The sequence below is a fragment of the Apis florea genome, unplaced genomic scaffold (assembly GCF_048593485.1).
Source record: "Apis florea isolate Af1SG1 unplaced genomic scaffold, ASM4859348v1 contig_3802_pilon, whole genome shotgun sequence".
Lineage (NCBI taxonomy): Eukaryota > Metazoa > Arthropoda > Insecta > Hymenoptera > Apidae > Apis > Apis florea.
The window spans coordinates 2,767,946-2,790,655 of NW_028256863.1; the positions used below are offsets into that span (position 1 = coordinate 2,767,946).

A 22,710-nucleotide genomic window follows, 5' to 3' on the forward strand; every position below is an offset into this window, starting at 1 on the left:
ATATTCCAGATAGCAGAGTTGATAAAATGTCTGTGAACTTGCTTAGATTGATTATATACTACCATTATTTATTATTTCACTTATCATAAGGAGACAAATAGAAATAAAAATAAAAATAAAAGTAGAATTAAATTTTCATTTTAAATCGATCAAATATCATATTTTTAAGAGATGAGTTCATTAAAGTAAATTATATCTAAAAAAGATTTAAATAAATAATAACCAATCATCACGTAACTACATATGCGACATTGAAGTTTTCTTCATCTTGTAAATTATACTTAAAATATGAATTGAAAATATTATTTAAAATGGAAAAAAAAAAATTAGTTTTTGAAAAATGATTTAAAAATGTATTTATATTTTTCATTTTTGTTATTGTTAATGAAATTAAACTTGATGTTTAAATAAAAAAAAGAAATCAGTATTTTATAGTGTGAAACAGACTGAAATGACACCGAATCAAAAAATATGAATCCAATTTTTTAGAATTATATCGAATTTTCGATCGAATCAGGCAAAAATAAATTGATCAATAGAAATGAAATTAATTAATAAGAAGTTTCAAAAATATGATAAAAAATTATTATTAATAAAAATATATTATACATTTATAATTTATTAATCTTATAATAAAATCTATAAATTTCTTAATTTTTTTATTCATCGAATCTTTTAAATCGATTAATAGCAAATAATAATAGTAGTTATTATTTTATTAAATTATTATTTTAACTTAAAGATAAGATAGATAAAAAAGTTATATTAATTGAAAATATGTATTAATTGTGTTAAGAATTTTGAAAATACCGCCAGCATATATATAGTACAAGTAACGAACAACAGAGGGAGCGGAAAGCTGAGCATCGCTTGAGCACACGAGAGTTTCTAGGCCCTGCACGTAATCGCGTGTCCACGCACGGTGAACGCTAGCACTCGTTTGCTAGACGGCCGGCTAGCAAAACGAGTCGATTTCTCCTGGTGCGCGATATCGCGGTAAGAGGTGGAGGAGACGTTACTCGTCGAGAAATTGGAGGGTATTGTCGAAGGCACCGGTTACGAGGGGACCTTGTGGTAGTTAGACAGGAAACGATAGGAACGAGATAGAATAGGCGAGAAGACGGAAAGGAGAAAAGAAGAAAAGAAGGAAAGAAAGAACGGTGGAAGAAGAGGAAGAGAGACGGAAATAAAGAAGAACGAAAGGTAGCCAGAGTGTACAGGACACACGAGGAGAGAGACGACAGGGCGAGAGAAAGACACACACGAAGCGCGTTAGAGTGCGTGATCCAAAATGGCGCTGAACCAGGACGTGGACCAGTTGTCGAAGAGTAATCTCGTGGTAAGGATCGATCAAAACTCCGAATCGGATCTACAGGCGCTATTCGACAGCGTCCTGAAGCCAGACTCGAAGCGTCCGCTGCAAGTACCATTGCGCATGCGCAATCTACCAGATTCCTTCTTTAATCCACCGTCGACGGGTAGCAAAAGTCCCTCGATCTCGCATTCCCGGGAGAATTCGGCAGATTCGGCGTTCGGTACAGCAGCCGCGGCCGCAGCGGCAGCGGTCGGCGGCGGTGGGCCAACACCCGGTGGAAACGCGACTGGTACACCGGCTACCGGAGCAGCAGGTGCGGCTACTGGTGGAAGTGGAAATAGCGCTGGTAGCGGATCAAACGCCGCAGGTGCGGCCGCGGCTGGCCTTACCGTAGCTCATCCTCGCGCCCACAGCAGCCCGGCTTCTCTTCAGCAAACCTACGCCTCGGCTCAGCAGGCGCCTCAGCACGCGCCTCAACCGCACGCGCGTCACCATCATCACCAGAAGCAACGCAGCTACGACGTCATCAGTACGGTCGACGACCTAGGTCCCCTGCCGCATGGATGGGAACAGGCGCGCACCCCCGAGGGACAAATCTACTTCCTCAAGTGAGTCTACTTTTCTTCTATTTTTTCCCTTTTTTTTTTTTTTCTCATATTTTATTTTTTTCTAACTTTCTGTCTCTCTCTCTCTCTCTCTCTCTGCTCCTTCCCCCCTCTCCTATACCATCCTGTTTTTACGTTCCCGCCCATTTCATTCGTTTTTTTTACATCGATACATATAGATATTTTCATCGATTTCTGGAAATTTTTCGAAGATGTCTATGAAATCTGGTTGGTTAAGATCAACGGAATCCTCGTTAACGCTCTTAAGGTTTCCTCTATAAACGTAAGTTTCATGTTGCTCGATCCTCTTAGGGCATTACACGAGAACGAGAAAATAGGAAGGGAATACCGGCATCGATCTGACATTTTCTTAGCGATTTCACAATGTAATTGACTCATTTCCAAATGGTTCCTATCTAGAATAAACGATCCTACTTCGGATCGGAGCAATTCACCGCTGTATACGCGACTACTGCTTCGTATTTTCGCCGTGTTGGGGTCCCACATACCTCAAGGCCGTTACTGTCTTTATCACCACCTCGTCTTACTCATCGTTGTTTCTTCGTTCCTCCATTTCTCAGCCGTCTCTCCCCACCGCGAGCGGTTCGTCATGTATCCTCGTTGTCCCCGCCATCCCGTTTCCTCATCTTTCTCTTTGCTCGGATCTCCTTGTCAATCTCGTGCCGCCTACTCGATACCTCCAGTCCCTTCCCCAAGTTTCTCTTCCATCTCGCTCGTTTAACCTGATCCACCTGCACCGTCACTAGGATTCCCACGTGTCACCTGTCGTGGGAAACGCTCCTCGTATGCTTTGTCGCCTCGTTCGTCTCCTTCCACCCACCTGTCTTTCACCGACTCGGACGTCTCTCTCTTTTCGAATCGTCGCGTCTAATTTCCAATCTTTCACGAGTTTTTTGACGCTCGAAACAGACAGAAGAGAAGAAGTTTTAAATAATAATCGTCAAAATCGTTCGTTCCCTTTTTAAAAACGTATTTCGTTTCGTATGTATTCGTTTATCGATCGTTTATCGAAGGTATATATAAGAATTGGAAAGATTAAACAATCGTCGTGTATCACCTCCTTCGATTTCTTCGAGTTCACGTGTTTTCCTTCGAGTGTCGATCGATCGACCGCGTTACACTTTCCTCCTTGTTTGCTTTGATGTCCGATTACGATTTCGTTGATCGAGTAGTTGATGTCACGTCGAGATATCCCCGGGTTGATAATCGATATGTTTCACCGTCGATAACGAGTATACGTACCTGCAGACGAAGGGATTCTCGTTTATATATATATATATATATACACCTGTACTTTTATAAATATTCATCGTGTCTCCTCTTGAATGTTCGCCTTTCTGAAAGCCGATTGAAAAGGGCTTTCATTCGCATTCTCTGGTATTGTTCTTCGTCTCGTTTCCAAGTATTTTCTTTTTTTCTTTTTCTTTTATTTATTTGCTAACGCGAGAGAAACGATTCACAGAGAAGATGGAAAAAACTCGAGAAGTTTCTTCGTCCTTTTGTATGTATGCATCTTCTTTCAGAGGGATTTACCTGAGGTTAGAACCGTTTATTTCTGTTTCACCTGCAAATTCTACCTGCCGCTAAAAATCGTGAGAACACTTTAGCCAGGGTCGATTTTTAGTCGAATACCGAGAACTGCGTTCATTCAAAGCATCCCTTTCCTCGATTCTTCGTATTCCAAATTTTCCGACTTAACGTCGGAAATCCTTTTTTTCTCTCATTCAAAATTTAAAGCATCGTTTCGTGAAAACAATCGGTTCAAGGAAATCTATCTATGCCCCTACCTTGAAAATATCGGTTTCTCGATAAACGACACTCAGCAAGCTCGAAAGCGGTATCGCCAAGATCGTCGCGGTTTCATTCCGTTTAAGAGGAATTTCTTTCAGGGAAATTACGTTTCCATTTACGTTCCACGATTCCACCGTGTGAAACTCGGATCGACGTCGCCGCGTGACGAACCTTTGCTCGAGATACCATCGTGAAAGTCGTAAAACACATCGATAATTATCGTACAATGAATATCGAACAATTTTCAAATAATGTTTGACGTTCATTTTCAATGAGCAGCCTGTTTTTCCATTAATCGTTATTTAATCGCTCCATAACGAAACGTCCTTAATCCATTTCTCGAACTACCTGGAGTCGTACCGAAATGTTACGTAAAAACGTAATTAGGCAATCTATTCTGCCGATCTCTACTGCCCGTAATTTCTACTACGTCGCCGTTCTCCACAGCCAATTCCAGTTTTGTAAAACCGTTCACAACCGTATTCGTGTTTTTCACTAAAAATCGAGTTTCCTCGCTCATTTGCTTGTCGATCGCGTTACCATTCGAAATCGTGCGAAATTTTAATCTATGTTTCCATAACACCGAAGCTTCTGAAATCGGTTAGATTAGATATTGTCCATTTGCGATGCTGGAAACGGAATAAAAAAGTAAAGAAAAGAGAGAAGCGACTCAACGAGCAATTATTCAGCAATAAAATCACTAGATATCGACATTAGTTGATCGTTTTCAGCAGGTTCGTGTTTCCGATTCGTGACTATTCTTTACGTGTAAATATCGTTTAATCGTTGATTATCGTAATCATGGACCAGTAATACTTTGAATTGTCGTGCGTGGAAGGAGAAAAATCGTGGCATTCCCCCGATAGACGTAACACACAGCGGCCGCGAGGAGAGTTGGTCGGTAATGGCCGATGGTAAAAGAAGTGCAGCCAACCGAGAGACGCATGGTTGTTGTATTATGCAGTAATGACTGCCGTGACGGCACCCGTGTCTTCTCTCTGTTATTCCTCTTCTCTCGCGCCGTTCGTCCAATTACCTCTGCTCCGTCTCTTCGAGCTTTTGGATCTTATCCAGAAGCGGGACTTATTAGAATCTAATTTGCGTAATTGAAACGTGATTCGAGCCGGGAACAAACTGATTTCTTGAAACCCTTCTAGGAAGTGTCTCTCTCTTTTCCGTCTCTCATTCTCCGTCACCGTTTCCTCTCTTGCATTCTAGGTACGGTATATATATTTTCGCGAGAAAATAACGCGAAAAAAAGAAAAAAGAATTATTACTCATTGCGCCTTTGTCGATTGACGCATGATTACCACTGAATTTTCACGAAAAAATGAGAATTGAGAGAAAATTTCTCTAGAGAGCACGTACAATTTTTTTCCTCGGAGTTTTAGTTTGCCGCGGTTGGCGGGCAGATTGCTCGTTACCTCGCCGTATAATGTTATACTTGGGTCCCGTTAGCTAGGCTCGCGTATTACATACTAGCGAGGAGGAGCAACTGTATTCCGACGAAACGAAACGACTTTGCGAACCAGCCGGAGGGAATTTTTTTTTTCTTTTTTTTTTTTTCCTTTCCTTTCCTTTCTCTCTCTCTCTCTCTCTCTTCTCCTTTTCATCGAGAGGACGTAAACAGTCCTTCGGCATGGCCTGTTCCCTCTTCGACGCGGGTAAAGAGACGGGCGATGCGCATTCGTTCGCTCGCTCGTTCGTTCGTTCGTTCGTTTAAACGCGAGGCGTGTAGACGCGTGCCTCGGAACGAAAGGTCTTGCCAGCTCGAGAAACACGTTTCACCGCCAGGTGAACACACGAGACACGACGAGCAGGCATCCAAGGTTTTCCGCCAACTGTATCATTTGACGAAACATTAGTCACGAGCAGAGTCACATTTTACCAGTGGAATTCGCTCGGCTCGCCGTTTATTCGCTCCTACGGATCTCGTTTGCCGAGCCTCTTTGCCAAACTATGTTATTCCTCTCTTTCCATTAAAGCATGCCCGCCGAATTTTGCCAAATTTCTTTCCAGACTTTTCGCACTCGTCGAGAATTCGAATCAAAAATCGAATCATCCACGAGCGGATTAATAAATGGATACGACGAGATTGGAAAATAGGTTGTTCGCATTAGTCAGAACGAATCTATCGGGAAACAGCTTGGCGGCTATTGCGCATATTTCGCACGAGTCTTTCCGCTATCTTGATCTTTACCCGATATGCATTTTCTCGCGTGATCGAATGTTGTTTGAAAATCGAAATGTTTTGTCGATCGTTGTTTCTACGCAGTTAGGCCAAAGAGTCGAATAATGCACGGGGAGCATAAAACGTAAGCGGGTGAAACGTAAATGGCAATTGATTCGCGACTACTTCCTTGTGTTACAGCGAGAAGTAATGCGAATCTTTCGCAAACTCGTCGATAACGGGCACGAGGAGAGGTGATCCGTGAGCGGAGTGGAACGCCGCGACATATATCAGAGCCGTTTTCCTCGTAAATTCATTTCGAGGACGTTTAGTACATATGCATTTTCGAATGCAGTGAAAGTTGGACTCGCGCGCGCGCGCCTGCGCGACATCGGCATCCTGTTGCGTTCTCAGGGTCAGTTCGACAACGCGGACACGCGCTTCAATTTTTCCCGATATTTCATGCCCCGATATTTTCGTTCGTTTTTATCTCGTCGTGTCCTCACCTCGACAAACCTTTTATCTCGAGAAGAAAAAGAAGAGAGAGAGAGAGAGAGAGAGACGAAAGGCTGTTCGAGAAATTCGAGAAGAAACTATGCGGTGATTGCTGCGTGAAACGACCACGTTTTCCGCACCGTGTCGAACGGGAATAATCCGTTTCTCGTTTGGCGTGCCGCGTCTCGAAAGACGTTCCTCTCGATAAGCGAAAGGTACGGAACGATAAATAACACATTCGTGACGCGAGGAGAACTAAAAACGCGAGATAAACGACACACGGCAGACTTTATTTTACGCGCGCGTCACGTTCGATCTATTTGTATTACGACGTACCGTGTAGCATTTACTTGGACGCGCGTGTGCGTGCGCGCGGACGCGAGCGTAACAGTTGCATCGTACGTATTATGCCGCGTTTATAGTAATCGGCGTTTTATACGGAGGGAGTAGGTCGTGCTCTTTTCCGCAAACGTGTTATAAACGTTAAGGCGTATTCTCGCATAAGGATCTCGGGCCTTTTTACTCGGCCCACTCTCGGGGAGGCTAAAGACCCCGACACACCTGTAGACGAGAGAATCTCGAGTCGCGAACGCCGGATAGGAGGACAAATCTCCGGGAATACCTCGAATGTATCGAAAGTTCAAGGCGAACCGAGGTGTCCTCCTCGGTTCGCCTTGCTCTCGCCGCTTCCTTCGATTCCTATTTCTTTTTCTTCTTCCATCGCCTTTCGAACGAACGTAAGAGTCACTTCAAAGAGTTTTTTCTTCCCCCCTCCCCTCCCCCGAATTTGAAGATGGATATCAAGCAATTCTCGATCGAATCGAAAGTCGTAAAGGAGTTATTTTTTTTTTTTTTTTTTTTTTACGATACATTCGATATTCTTTCATAATCTTTTCGTTCGTGGACAAAGGTCTATAGTTTTAATGTTTAATATCATCGTGATATTTATTTGCAGATTTCTTTCGCATAAATAAAAAGGTGTGTTTCCGATTTAGATAACGGCGAAATTTTTCCCAGACAATTTCGTTAATTATCATTTACAGCGCGTTAATTGGCCGGTAAATATCGCTACGTATTTATTCGTGTTCTGCTGGTGCACGGTGTGACGGCGATGTTTCGCGCGCTACGTTTAATTTATACTCTCCCGAAGCGAAGATTCTCAATTGATACGCTGCGCGTCGTGTCTCTGACGCGTAGCTCTGTTCATTCAAAGAGGCCTTTGCTTTCTCCTATACGCTGTATCTAGCAGTATCGGCCGGTAAAAACAAGAAATATTACGTCCCTCCCTGTTTTGATCGCCCGATTTTCGAGCTGAGACAATCCGATGCTCTAGAAAGAAAAAAAAGAAAGAAAGAGGAAGAGGATAAAGGGAAATACGTATAGCACACGTATATCTCGTGGCGCTTTATTCGTTCTCACAGGCCATTAAAAGGGCGCGTTTGGAGGTCGTTTCGATGATAAAATCGAGGAGCTAGGAGATCGGTTGTCGTTTCTCTCTCTCTCTCTCTCTCTCTCTTCTCTCTTCCTCTCGAGGATAGGTTTTTCGAAGGAGGGGGAGGGGGAGGGAGGGGGAGGGAGCAACGCGAACCGCACGACGGCGACCAAGACGACGACCACGACAACGACCAAGACGACGACGAAGACGACGACGAAGACGACGACGGGAGAGAAGAGCAGGCAAGCGAAAGAGAGCGTCGGTGCGAGAGTGTCTATTTACGAGTTGTCCGGCGCCGTGATGTCCGGAGTAAAAATACATCGTAGTCCGTATGCTGTGCGCCACACAGAAACCCTCTTGTAATTCTCCAATGCTCTCGAGCTGCCTGCCTGCCTGCCTGGTTGCCTGTTCGCCTGCTAGCCTGCCTGCTTGCTTGCTTGCTTGCTTGCTTGCTTGCTTGCTTGCTTGCTTGCCTGCCTGCTTGCCTGCCTGCTTGCTTACCTCTCCCTCTTTTCCTCTTCTCTCGCTTCTTTCCCTTCTCTACCCTTGCCTCTCCACCTAGCCCTCCCCTCCCCTCCCTCTCTTTCTCCTTCTCTACTTCGAACTCTCTTGGAACGAATCCAACCGCTCCCGGAGAGACCCGCGACATGTAGCTTTTGGAACACACCGCCGTTCTGTATTCTGCTATGCCACCGATCACGCATCCCGGAGATAGATTTTCAATTTATTTCTCTCCTTCCCCCCTCCCCTCCCTCCCCCGTCTCCTCTCCTCTCCTCCCCTCCCCTCCCCTCGGCTCGGCCGTACGATTTTCCTGTTATTTTTCCAAGCAACGGGGGAAAGGTGTGCTTCTCTCGAGTCGATCGAGACGGGACGGATGAGTGTCGGGGTGGGGAGCCGGCGGTAAAGAAAGGCGTCATCCTCGATAGGATCGTACGAAGGAAAAGTGATAATTATAATTATTCCTTATTCCAAAAATGGAGAAGAGGGATTTTCTTCGCACGATGATGAATTGTTTCATAAAGGGGGCATCGTTGTTATGGGAGATGGTTTTTTATTTCTTTCTTTCTTTTTTTTCCTCTCCTCTCATTCCTCTTATCCCGCGGGTGTTGTTCGATGGCTGGATCTCGGGAAACGACGAGATTCAGCTTAACACGGTCGATCGGATACATATCCCCGATTGGATAATGCTCTTAATGTTAAAATTACGTGAAACGTGGTTCTGTTCCGCGGGTATTATTAACCGTGTAAGAAGATTTGTTTCTCGCTCGAAAATACCGCGAACCGTGTGTGTGTGTGTGCACGATACCGGTGCCGATTTAAACAACTTGTTTATGTCCCCCGTTGATCGTTTAAACGAAACGCATTAAGTCATCGTGCGTGGAATGCAAACGGGTGACACTTTTGCCAAAATATTGAGAGAAGAAGCCAGCGCTCACTCTCTCTTTTGCTCTCTTTGCCCCGCCCGAGCTGATTCAACAAACGTGTGAATTGTTGTTGGGAACCGTCTCCGATACTGCGGTAAACGCAGTACGAACTTGGTGAACGATTTTTCGGGAATTATTATCGGAGAAATTCGTTGCGAAAACGCGAAAAATTTGCCACGCAGGTGGATCGGATAGGTATGTATTATACGGGTGATGCATGGTCGTTCGCTCGGAAAATTTCGATGTTGGAGCACACGGGTGTCGTATTAAGCGTGGCGCATGTTCGTCCGTTCGTTGTCTAAAATTTCTTTGGAGTCAGGCAAGGTAGCCGGTTCGCAAAGGTATTCGTTTCACGAAGGTAAATAAGAAACGGTGGTGCACGGTATAGCGTTTTCCGGTCTTCCACCCGGTTGAAAAATGACACGTGAGTAAGGTAAATACGTTAGATAGAGGGAAGACGACGGGATCGGCAAATCACAGCCATTAGCCGCTATTTTTGTCGACCGAGAGACGCGTAGTGTTTTCGTGCAACTAAAGTCGTTTCGAACTAAACGACGTGGCTTCCTATCCTCGTCCCCGTCTCCTAACCGCGTCGCGTGGTTAAATGTATGCGATTTGCGATTTAATTAACCACGATCCTCTCCTCTACGCAACGAGAAATTAATTAAATTCGACTTCGAAGCTACGTTATTTTCAACGATCCGTTTTCAATCCCATAGAAGAAGAAGAAGAAGAAGAAGAAGAAGAAGGGAAATTGTAACTTGTGAAAAATTTGTGTCGAGTTCAGGTTCATTCGTACGCAAAAACACCGCGTCTGTTTCCGCGAAAACGCTTTAAAATACGATATGATGTCTTCGAACGCGCATTTCGTTCCTCCTTCCCTGTTTCTCGATTCTTCGACACGATTCACCGACACGACGAATCGACGGAAGGGAAGGGAATAAAGCGCGCCTTTCAAAGAGGAAAAATTTCGTGAAATACATTTTATTCGAGACGTTAAAACTCGTGTGCTAACTACCGCTAGGCGCCTGCTGTTACTCCTTCGCGTCGTCTTTTGAATGGAACTATTTTTAGAATGCGCCTACTATATGTGGATAACTGTACGTGCCGTGGCGTATTCAGTTTCTGCACGGAGCCACGCTATACGTACAAAATAGCACCACGTCTAAATGTGTTATAATTTTATTTTCCAGCCACCTGACGCGAACCACGACATGGGAAGATCCACGAAAAACAGCGGCGGCAGCGAACGTGGCGGCTGTGGCCGCCGCCGTCGACAATGGAAAATCCTCGACCGGCGCTACCAATTCTCTAGGTCCATTGCCCGACGGATGGGAACAAGCGCGTACTCCCGAAGGAGAAATCTACTTCATTAATCATCAGACACGCACCACTTCGTGGTTCGATCCAAGAATCCGTAAGTTTCTTCTTCTGATCGATATCGCGTAGGCGTTTGCGATCGTTTCCAATAGAATCTCTTCAGTCTCTTTTAAGGTTCTTCTCTTTTTATTCGGATATTGAACGAGCAATTAATCGTTTCAGCCACTCATCTTCAAAGGGCCCCAACCTCGGGTGCGATGTTACCGCAAAATTGGCTTCAACAGCAACAACCTACAGGTGGTGGTATTCAGAATAATCAAACATTGCAAGCGTGTCAACAGAAACTTCGCCTCCAGTCGCTACAAATGGAACGCGAGCGTCTCAAACAACGGCAACAGGAAATTATACGTCAGGTAAATTACTCGACTTCGTTCGATCGCTTCTGTCCTTTCCTGATATTAACGTGCGATATTTTTCACTTGTAGCAAGAGCTAATGCTTCGACAAAGCACTACCGATGCCGCTATGGACCCATTTTTATCGGGAATCAACGAGCAACACGCACGCCAGGAAAGCGCGGACAGTGGTCTGGGCCTTGGTTCTGCTTATTCCCTTCCTCACACACCGGAAGATTTTCTTGCAAATATCGACGATAATATGGATGGTACAAGCGGTAAGATGTTGTTCCATATTTAGTATCCATATATATATATATATATATACACGTACGTAATATAGCGATAAGGATAATTGGTTTAAACATTTTTCCATAAACTTTGGATTCGTTCCAATTGCAACGATTATTTATCAGTGTTAAAAGCCTTCTTTTGTTTTTTTTTTTTTTTCTTTTTTAACAGATGGTGGCGCACCCATGGAGACCCCGGATCTTTCTACTCTGAGCGATAATATCGATTCGACCGATGATCTTGTTCCATCGTTACAGGTACCTATTCGAATTGAATATATTTAAAAGCAATTATAGAGTGTTTCGTAATCTCTTCTTGTAAACTTTGTTTTTAGCTGAGCGAAGATTTTAGTAGCGATATTTTGGACGATGTGCAATCGTTGATAAACCCTAATACGACAAAACCTGAAAACGTGCTGACGTGGCTGTAGTATGGAGGAGGAAATTGTCTATGACAGGCAAGCAATTTATGAAATTGATTCGTTACAAAAGAAAGAAAAAAAAAAAAAAAGAAAAAAGAAAAAAAAATTGCAATTTCAATACGTCTAAACCGAATGGAATGATTCTAGAGGATCTTACCAATAAAGTAACGACTATTCCATAGAAAAGAAGAAAAAAAAGAAAAAAAGAACGCACGTGAACGAGAAAAAAATTTAAAGTTTAAGTAGAAATGGAGCCTTAATTACAACGCGTTATGCTCAACGTATATACGAACGTGTATACAGCAACATTCGCAGGGTGCCCTAGAAATGTTGACAATCATGCGGACGATCGTACTTTTTATTGAATTCTATACCGTGAATTTCTTGTTATTTGACGCGTTTGTTGAACGACAAAAGATGGTAAAAAATGATGAATTCGAAGCCTTAAAATCTAGTGTTCATGGCAAGCTTGTCGAGTCTTCCCGAAGAAATTTTTTTGAGAATGTTGAGCAGGCCGTAATTAATCATTGAGGCTTCCGGTGGAACTAGTTTATTTTTCATCTTTTTTTGCCACCTGTTGGAATCGAATAAAGAACACGATCTTTGATATTGTATTTCGAGATTTTTAGGACATCTTGTATGTAAATGAAGAACGTATTCGGATCCTTTCTCTTTCTCTCTTGTTATTAGAGTATTTGAGTGTTCGTATGTTTGTATGCGTGTATGAGTGCGTTTGTCCCCAACATTTTGTATATAAGTTTGTATTTCTATACTAAAGCACTATATTGTACGGAAAGGGAGCAAGAGAAAGGACTGAATATTATGGGTAATAAATATTTAATGTGCTCGGGTTAACGAAGGGAGAGCGTAATGGAAGGAAAAAGCTCGATATACTTCCCGATAGTATGGAGTAGACAAGTAAATTGTTGTTTAATTATATTTATATCACGTTGGTATACAACAAAAATCTGATATCATGACATATCAGATTTTTTTTTTTTTTTTTTTTTTTTTTTTTTTTTTTTTAGGATCATCGATCTCGCGTGTAATTTAATAAATTTAAAAGAAAAGAAAACAGAAAAAGGGAAAAAAACATCATATCCGTATGTGCTCACGGGATTTCAACGTGTATTGAAAGATCGTGAAACGATGAAATGAGAAATAAGTGCAATTATTATGAAAATGTGTAGAAGGAGGATAAAGGGAAAAGAGAGAGAGAGAGAGAGAGAGAGAGAGAGAGAAGAGGGTATGATGTTCGATAAACGATATTTTTATTCGAATATTCGTCGATTCATGTAGCGGTGATCTTTATACAATATTTACGGAAGCAACGGCAGCGTCTAAAAGTATCGAAGCATTTTTAACACACGGACACACTTGTCTATACTTTGAAGTTGACATATGGAGTAAATCGTGTTACGTGTATGATTCAGGTTCGAAACAGATTTCTTCGAATCGTGTGTCGAATGTAAGTATATGTATATATATATATACGTACGTATAAGCATATGTATATACACGGTATATATATACACATACATATACACTACAATCGAGTGTCGATAATGCTCAGACTATTTTACAAGCGATATGCTTAAACGAAGTGCCTTTTCATTGCAATCGATTAGAACGGCGATACTGATCGTCATTTTTTAAAGCAATAACCGTCCATACGAGATGTTTATGAATGAACATGTGGTAATTGTTAAAATAGACAAACACGTTTTTAGACCCTTTTAAATACTTTGAAGAAGGGGAACACAAAATGAATATATATATTTTTTTTATATATAAAGTCTATACTTGTTACGAATTGCAGTTATTGGTATTTTGAAATCACTGTTAGATTGTAAAATTCTCTTACGTTTTATACTACATACAGTTATATAATGGAGATTACAAAAGGAGAGTATATGATATTTATAGATTATCTTTAAATATCTTTAGCCTTAAGGATTTTTCCCGTTCTTCCTTCCCTCTGCTTTTGGGAGCAAGAAAGAACGTTGAAAGAAGAAGAAAAAGAAGAAAAAAAAAAAAGAGGCCGTTAATCTTGTACTTTGTCTACGTTGTTTCTCGTGAAACAACCTGTAGTAATGGTTATTAACGAATAATCAAAGCGACACGGTAAAGAGGAGACAACGTGCGTACACGTATATTTAGTTACATGGCAGCTTAAGTGTAATACATACGTCATAAAAAAAAAAGAAAAAAAAGAAAAAAAAAGAAAAAAAAAAGAAAAAAAAAGGAAAAAAAAAAGAAGAAAAAAAGAAAAAGAAAAAAATAAAGAACAGAGGAAACGGAGGTTGACGTAACTTTCTATTGTTAGTCCGAAATAATGCGGCGATAACGTTGATAAGTTCCGTACCCCAGTGATAACGATCACGCAATCATCGAATTTTATCCGACTGATTTATTCCATATTTTACGTTTTTATTTCAGTTAGTTAAAAAGAAACGGAAAAAAAAAAAAAAAAGAAAGAAAGAAAGAAAGAAAGAAAGAAAAGAAAAGGGAGAAAAACAGTTTCATTTTTCTCAAGTAATCAAAATATTATCTTGTTAAACTTTCCTTGTTGATCATGGAATATTCATTGTTATTGAATCGTCGCAGTTACGTCTGCCAACCGCGATTGTCCATCGAACATCATGTAATGTTTCATTAAGAAATTAGAAAAAAAAAAAAGAAAGAAAGAAAGAAAGAAAAAAAATCGGAAGAAAACGGGAGGAACAATCGGAATTGTAAGCTCTCCTGCCTTTTCCCGTAGTAAGGAAAAGTTTCGGAGATGCAAATTAGATTTTTTTCTTTTGTAGTTATTCGCACGCCTGGTTTCATCTTTCTTTCTGCTAGCCGTGCGAGTAGCGCGAGTATTCGACCTCTTTATTTTTTAATGAAGTAATAAAACGATCATGTAATATTCATTCGATATTTGTGTTACTATCTGTATTATTCGACTGAAAACTTGGAAAGCGATCGCTATGTATAGTAGCAACGTGTAGCAAACATAAAACACAGTAGACCTGATTGATGATGCTTATTATGTCATTATCTATCTATTATTAATAATCATATTATAGGGCGAAAATATTTTATTATTAACTATTTTATCGACGAAGGTTTCTGTGCAAAAATTATATTATTGTTATATTAGACGGACGTTAAACGATTATAAAATAAACGAAGGCACTGTTTAGTTTAAGAAGATTTATATCAAAACAGTTTTGAAACACACTTTAATTAAGTAGTATGCATTTGTATATATATATACACAAAAATATATATATATGATTATGATTATTTTTAAGAAGCACAAAAAAATTTATTACTTTTATCTACGATGTCTACTATGTTTTCTGTTATAATGGTTATTATATCCGATTGTAATGCGAAGTTTATACGCGAAACGCGAAGATCTATTTCTCTTTTTTTTTTTTTTGTGCGCGATCCAGGAAAGTTACCATCGTTAACGAGGATCATGTGATCTAACCGTATTACATGATACATGCATTACTCTCGATGCGATAGCTTCCAGGCGTGTCAGGTCAGATACATTTAATGTATTATTTTTATTGCTAGTTAACGATAATATTAATATTACCATACCGTATCTTGCTTTTAGTCTAAACTCAATTTTTAGTTGTTACGTTCAGGGGCGGGGGAGCATCGCGTGGAGGTGGAGATACCTCTTGCAAAGTGCCTTTCAATTTTAACGCAAGAGAGAGAGAGAGAGAGAGAGAGAGAGAGAGAGAGAGAGAGAGAGAGAGAGAGAGAGAGAGAGAGAGAGAGAGAGAATTGTGTTATTTCACGATAATGGAAAATCGTTTGTTAACAACAATCGAATAACCGAAAATAAAAAATGAAAACAAGTCTTCAAACTCCCCGTGGGTGACGCATCCATAATATCTGAGATTATACATACTACTACGAGAAGCAATTAGTTGTTTAATATCAGTATTTAAATATGCTCATTGGCAATAATTTGTGACGTATACATTTTTATATCGGTAACAAGTGCCTTAGTAATAACGATAATGATAAATATATTGTTTACTTACGTACTGACAATCGATGTTCATTCTTCACTCCTAATTTTTCGTTTCTTTCGTTTTATATATATACCCTTTCAAGATTATCCGAGCTCCAAAGTAAGCGTTTCTCACGTTTGAGAAATATGCGCGCGTCGTGTACTCATTTCGAAAGGAAAAATTCAAATCTCGAAAGGGTTAAATCCCACGTTATTCCCTCGCCATATGACGTAACCACTACCCACCTTATACGGACGTTAGTCAATCTCGATCGGTATGTCCCATTTACCTACCAGTCGTCCCACGCAAATTGCGGAGGCATCTCCGCAGTCTCAGTCACTCGTTTTTCTCTAAGCCAGCGTCCTTGCGCCCGCCATTGTTGTTAGTCATCGAGGCGGCCGCCTCGTTTCGCAGCCGAGATGATCGATCGACGAAAATGAGAGAAATGCCCGTGTTTCTTTTTCCACGGATATATATATATATATATATATATGTACCTCGGATCCTGGGCATCAGCCATCGCTTCTGGGACGAGATGGAAGCGGCAGATTTCTGATTTGGCAAGGGGTGGGTTTGTGAACGGCGATGGGGAAGGAAAGACGGCAGTTTGCGAGGGTGGCCACGAACCCCATGACGTCCCGCACGCTCCACGAGTATTTTTATGGATTCTTCCAAATGCGTTCGATCATTCCAAATGCCGTTCCCTATTTATGTATTCCTCCCTCGTCTCCCTCGATACTTAACGAAGCTAGGATTATTCGGAACAATGTCGATAGAGTCGAGCTCCTTGCACACGTACCGATTAAAGTATAAGAGATTGATCCACAAGATAAAAAGATACTTTTAATGAACGAATGTTAAACACCGTTATTACTACACCGTTCCAATACCAAGTGGAGAATTCTTCCTATCCCTTCTTCTAGATTTTCTATTAAACAACCAGAATTTTTGGTTTCGAATTTTTGTTTTTTCACAAAGAAAAAAAAAAAAAAAAGAAAGAAAGAAAAAAATTGGTCAAATTTGTGCGGTGAACAAAAAATGATGATCCCCTGTCGAAATAGTGGCGGTGAAAAAAACGGCCGCGTGGGCCGGACGAAGATTAGCGACTGGATACCTGGCCTTTTTCAACCCTTTCTTTGCGCATCCTTTCAGCAATGGAAAGTATTCAGAGCCTCGAATTGTCCGCGCCCGCAGTTTTTTAAGTGTGCCTTTCAAAAGCTTGTCCGCGCAAAATGGACAAACTCCTTTTGGGCTCCTCCCTCGTACCTTCCCTCGTGAGACGAGAGGTGAAAGCATTTTCCGGGAGCACGAGCTTTTTGCGATGTAACGGTAAAAGGTTATACTCCCAGGAATGTTTTTTTTATTCGACGACAAAAATTTTCACCGTGAAGGATGTGCGACTTATGGCGGATTCGTCGTAACGCTGGAAAAACTGCAAACTCGAAGATAGGATTATCTTTCCTTGTTTCGAAAAAATTCGAGAAAGGATTCGAGGAAAGGATTTTTTCTTTTTCTTTTTTTTACGCTATAAAATAAATCCTATCTTTTCTTCGAGGGGAGGGGAATATTAGAATGGAAAAAAAAAAAAAAAAAAAAAAAGAAAAAGAAAAACACATTTGTCGTGATACATAATAAAACCATTTATCGCCAATCTTTCGTACGATTCGCAGGTAGCTGCACTTGCACCCGAGCGATCCGATGTAGGGTGGTTTTTTGTGGATCGTAAAAACTCGATGGAAAAAAATCCCCTATAGCACGTCTAATACAAGCAGAAAAAAAAAAAGAAAGAAAGAAAAAAAAACTCCCCTTCTCTCAACAGGTTGATACCCATTGTACCAAGCGGGTTGTAATGCGAGATCGATGCTGCGCGTAAAGAAAAAATTAAAACATCCCTCCCAGCAACAGGTTCATCCATTCACCGAAGGGGACTTTATAATCGTCCCCCTTGTTGAAATCTATTTCACCCTTTCGAGCCATCCCATCAAGAAAAACACTTGTTTGCTCTTTTTATTTTACAAGTGTATATAACAATCCCTTCTCCTTTGTTATTAACGAGTCTGTTATCTTTATTTTATTACAGAATTCTCGATTCTACTTATCAGGTTCATTATTTTATCGTTTTATTTATTGTGACGGATGCAGCTGATGTGAATCGATGTTTCGCAAGGAATCAGTTTGCACAATACGATTTTCCGGAAAAATGTGCGGCTCGTTAAGGAGCCGGCGCATATGTCGGCGTCCATTGGCTGGCAACAATCGAAGGATGACGTTGCAGATCGATCGCTCGTCCCGTGCCACGCGGATTTCGTTTCCAACGGGGGACTTCTCTCCTTTTTTTTTTTTTTTATCCGCATTTTTCCTTTTCCTCCACGCCACTTTTCACGGCCCTCCTGTCGGTACACTGTATTAAAACGCGTTCTTAAAACGGCCACCGTTTTTCGATCCTTTGTCGAGGATTTCCATTTAAACGTCATTCCGGCATCGCTTCTTCATCGTCGTGATCTGCACAAATTTCTCTCATCGGAAGGACGGGAGAAAAAGTTTGTCCAACCGGCTACGATTTGTGAACAATTTTTATACAGAGATTAAGAAATTAAATATTCGAAATTAATTATTCCAATCCTTTCTAACCAATCCATCTTAACTCGTTCGATCGTATAATTTCATTTCAAAAAATTATTTATTAACACGTTCGCTTAACGTTATCTAAAGAGGGACATTTTGATTAATTAATTTGTTACAACAAAAACTTTTTTCGAAACGAAAATTTACAATCAACGTTCGCGTGTTAAAAATTAAAATAAATAAATGACGTAACATAACATAACAGTTAACAGATCGATCGAGCGAATTTATTTTTTTAGATACAACGACGAATCGACGACGATCGAAAGGAAGATTGTTCTTCAAGGTCGGTTAACCGGGTTTGAGGAGGCGAGCGGTAATCCTCGCTGACAGTCGAGGAGCTTAGGTCGGCGATTAATGCGTAATAAGTGGTGGAGGAGGAACGCCCGGTCTGTGAAGGCGACGCGTGTGCCTCCAGGAATCCAGCAGGAAATTTAGTGGCGGGTAGTACCTTGGCGCGCGCGCGCCGAGTTCCGCGTGTTCCTTTCAAGATTCTCGGATATATACGTAAAATGGCTCTATAAATAGGGTAGGAGAGGCGCAGCTGAGGCGGAAAGCGGAAATCACGGGGAAAGCACGCGCTTGGGGTCGTATCGTGTGTCGAGGCAGCGTAACAAAAAGACGGGAGGAGAGGGAAGAAGAAGGAGAAGAAGAAGAAGAAGGGGAAAAAAAAGAAGAAAAAAAAAAGGGAGGAAAAGGAGAAAGGAAGAGAGTTTTAGACCGGTGGGCGTCCCCTTTTTGCGGATTTTCAGAGAATTCGCTCATAAGGGATTCAAATTACTTCGAACGTCAAGGTGATTCTAATAGTTGTGGAAGAAAGAAGAAAAATTTCTCGAACGAATGAGAAAGTGATCGTGGTTCTCTTTTAAAGGACAATTAATGGTTACAAATAAATTTGAAAACTCGTCTCTCCGTTAACGTCCAACGTTTCCTTTTAATTTCTTTTTTTACCATAGGCCATAAAATATTATTTAGAATGGAAACAATTTTAAGGATTGTTAAAAATATGTAAGAAAATTGTACGCGGAAAAGAGGAAGAAAGAGGAGAGAGAAAAAGAAACGCAGCATGGTCAGAACATGTTTGAAAAGTGGCCGGAATTAACGCGTGCGCCTTGACCACCGCACGACCCCTCTTTTCCACCCCGCTTGTCCACCCCTCTAGCTTGGGGTGCCAGGAGGGTGCAGTGGCCCCATGCTCCGCCCTTTGAGGGCCGGCTTGCCCCTCGCCAGTCGATACAAAAAAAAAAAAGAAAAAAAGAAGCCTATGTATAAATGAAAATGATCAGAGATACACGTGGTTTCCTGGTGGAAACGGAAAATCCGATTACCAGAAACGATAATGCTTGAAATATCTCCAGCGGTGTTGTTGTAATCCGTTGTAACGAGGCGCGGATTACCCGCCCGTTTTGTTACAATATTCTTGCCAATCGTCACACGGAATCATACAGGAAACAGGAAGATCGAGAATTGCCCCGTTAAGAAAATGGAATTCTGATATCGTCGTCTATCTCATATACAATTAAACGTTTTTTTCTTTTTTTTAATCGATCCACGCCTGTTCTCATCCTAGGTTCACAAACACGCACGAAACGTTGCTATTAGACTCCGGGGACTCGGTCATTAAGGCCAGGCGCGCGCGAGGGGAAGAAGGAGGGGGGAGGGGGAAGGGTGTCCAGTTTTCCGAAAATGGGGTGAAAACGGACGATGCAAGGCATTTTCTCACCCGCGGATTCAGATTCGGAGAGAAGAGAGAACGGCTGCGGCAGATTTTCGAAAACGAAAATCTCTCTCTCTCCTCTCTCTCTCTTTGGCTCCGCTTGGGGCCGGGATCCGAGTGGACAATGGTCACGTATGCTTCCATCTATAAATCTTGTATTGTCCGGCGCCGATGTTTAGTCGCCCGCATATTAACCCAGGGGTGAAAAGGCCGTGCACCCGGCATTGTTCAATAGTTGACCCCTCTCGTGGTAGCGTGACCCCCGGCTTTCTTATTTATCAGGTTACGAGAGTCGCACCGCCGATTCCTCCTCGATTCCCGACCGACCGACCGACCGACCGGTCGTCGTCCAAATCGTCCTTCCCCCTTTTCCTTTTCTCGCGCGTTCACACCCCTCGCGAAAATCTGCGATCCGAAAACGTTTCGATTCGTCCCGCAGCCGCCCCCCCCTTTCCAAACGAATCCAAAGCGTTTGGGAAGCGGGGGCAGGGGGGGGGAGAGGGAATTTTCCAAGATCCGAGCGGATACAGACACGCTTCTCGGCTAATTTTGTGCGCGGTTCAAAAAAAAATTTTGAAACGAAAAGAGCTTGTTTGAAAGAAAAAGAAAGAAAGAAAGAAAAAAAAGAAGAAATTCTGATCGGATAATGGGGACGACCGTTAAGGAAGACAGGCGATCCCCAAAGAAGAAATCGAGGAGACGGTGGAAGGAAGGAGGCACGAGATCGGCGATCTCGGGGCACGAGCCGAGTTGTTTGAAAGGAGCCCGTCTTATTAAACGTATAATCCGAGGAGTGACGACTTTTTCGAAGGACGACTTCCGAAAAAAAAAATAAAGGAGAAAAAAAAGAAAAAAAAAAAAAAAGAATCTTGTTACGCCATGTTCAATGACACCTTGCGCCCTAAGAAGAGAAAAGGAGGCTGGAAAAAAAGTTTTTTTCATCGCGTGCTTATAGATCGATAGACATTCCCTCCTCACATTCGTACACGGGGTGGGTCGAATTTTTTCTAAACCTGTTCCTTCCGTCTAATAATCTACTTCTCTCTCTCTCTCTCTCTCTCTCTCTCTCCCGATCTCGATTCGACGTTGGCTGCGCGGAAAGCCGTTTTGTTCCGTTTTGAGGCTGACAGCCGACTAACGATCCCCCGAGTGTGTGTGTGTGTTTATTATACGAGACGTGAGTCGCGCCACGCGCTCGGGAAAAAGCAGCGGGAGAAGGGGAGGGGAGGGGGGGGGAGGGAGGAGAAGAGAGGGAAAAAAAAAGGGAGGAGGAGAGAGATGGATGCCCGTTCTCCCGATTTACGGGGAACATAAAAAGCGTAGGGAGAAAGGAAGAAAGGACGAGGGCTGGGAAAGAACGAGGGGGTCGAGGAAGGAACGAACACGCGGATCTCTTGTGGGTAGAGCTGGCACACCGAGTGGATTCGGCCACTGAATATCGAGAGCCCTTCAATCCGGCAGCCAGCCTCCGCACGGACCGAGTTTCACGCGGGAGGGTGAGGCAGAGGGGGGATGCATCAGGGGAGGGAGGGAGAGAGAGAGAGAGAAAGAGAAAAGAAAAAAAATCCATTTCGAGAAGCGACTGCCATCGGCTGCCGCTGACCGCCAAGTCGTCACTTAGGGGTCTCTTTCAGATGCCACCATTTTTTTCTCTCTCTCTCTCTTCGTTTTCTCCTTCTTTTCGATAACAAAACGTTTCGATGTCCGGCAAAGTGAGATTAATGTCCAAGGCCCCTGAAGCTTCCTGCTCGAATCGATCGATCCACGGGTTGGAAAGCATCGGATAATTTCCAATCTTGCGCGCTTTTTAATCTCGTGCGAACACGGAAGAATTCTTCTTTTTTACCGCATATTCGCAAGGATTTATTTTACGACCTTTACCGCAAAGTGGTAACGGTTGTATTTTATTAGCGATACTAGACGATATGGCATATTTTATATTTATGACCACGAATAATAAAGGGTGGGGCACGATTTAAAATTGATGGTAATTGAAATCGCGTATACTCGAATATTGGAGAAACGGACACGAGACTCGTGTTATGCATACATCTCGATCGAGGTATCGAAAAGAAAAAGAAAAAATGAAATTGGGAATCACGAGTAGACCGCGAGATAGGGAAAGATGAAACGGTGTTAGCAGATGAACCGTGCGGATAGGTCATAGCGAGCACGAGTGTGGGTCAGCTGTCAGTTGTTTGTCCTTATAGAAGGGCGCCATTTGTGCGTTGCAGGCTGCGAGATCGGCCGGTCACCTCACATGCCTCCACGACATCCTCGGCCACCACCGTTCTGCTTTTTTCCTATTCATCTCGCCGAATTCTCGGACCCCTGGACCGTTGTCTGGAACAAGGATTCGGGCACGAGTCTTCCTCCGCTCATTCACCGTTCCGCTCGTTTTCTTGGAAACTTAGCTCCTCCGGTAAAAAACTCTGAAAAGGGAAACGGTTTTCCTTTCATTCGGGCAGAAATCCCGTTCATTAAATCTTTTGCGGTTCGTACGATGCTGTGCAGCGATTTTTTCTTTTTTTTTAATCTTTTTCATCTCGCGATCGAACAATTTATTCTTTTCTCTTTTCTCTCTTCAACATCTATCCAAACAAATACATTTGCACGATTAGAATATTTCTTTCTTTTTTTTTTTTTTCGAAGTGAAAGTTATATTA

General features: G+C 42.2%; 1 protein-coding gene across 1 annotated transcript; it reads left to right on the forward strand.

The window, feature by feature from the left end:
- Positions 1–568: 568 nt before the first annotated feature.
- Positions 569–15,742, forward strand: yki (Transcriptional coactivator yki). Its single transcript, XM_003697281.4, has 6 exons — positions 569–1,923; positions 10,451–10,674; positions 10,800–10,990; positions 11,063–11,249; positions 11,434–11,519; positions 11,597–15,742. Exons 1-6 carry the CDS (start codon positions 1,292–1,294, stop codon positions 11,690–11,692), a joined length of 1,416 nt encoding a protein of 471 aa, XP_003697329.1. The 5' UTR covers positions 569–1,291; the 3' UTR covers positions 11,693–15,742.
- The last annotated feature ends 6,968 nt before the right edge of the window (positions 15,743–22,710 follow it).

What these genes read in the sequence shown, in the direction of transcription:
- yki (XM_003697281.4), top strand. Translation starts at nt 1,292, where the DNA reads ATGGCGCTGAACCAGGACGTGGACCAGTTGTCGAAGAGTAATCTCGTG. An exon ending in TAATATGGATGGTACAAGCG is followed by an intron (nt 11,250 to 11,433) that starts GTAAGATGTTGT and finishes CTTTTTTAACAG; the next exon opens with ATGGTGGCGCACCCATGGAG. An exon ending in ATCTTGTTCCATCGTTACAG is followed by an intron (nt 11,520 to 11,596) that starts GTACCTATTCGA and finishes CTTTGTTTTTAG; the next exon opens with CTGAGCGAAGATTTTAGTAG.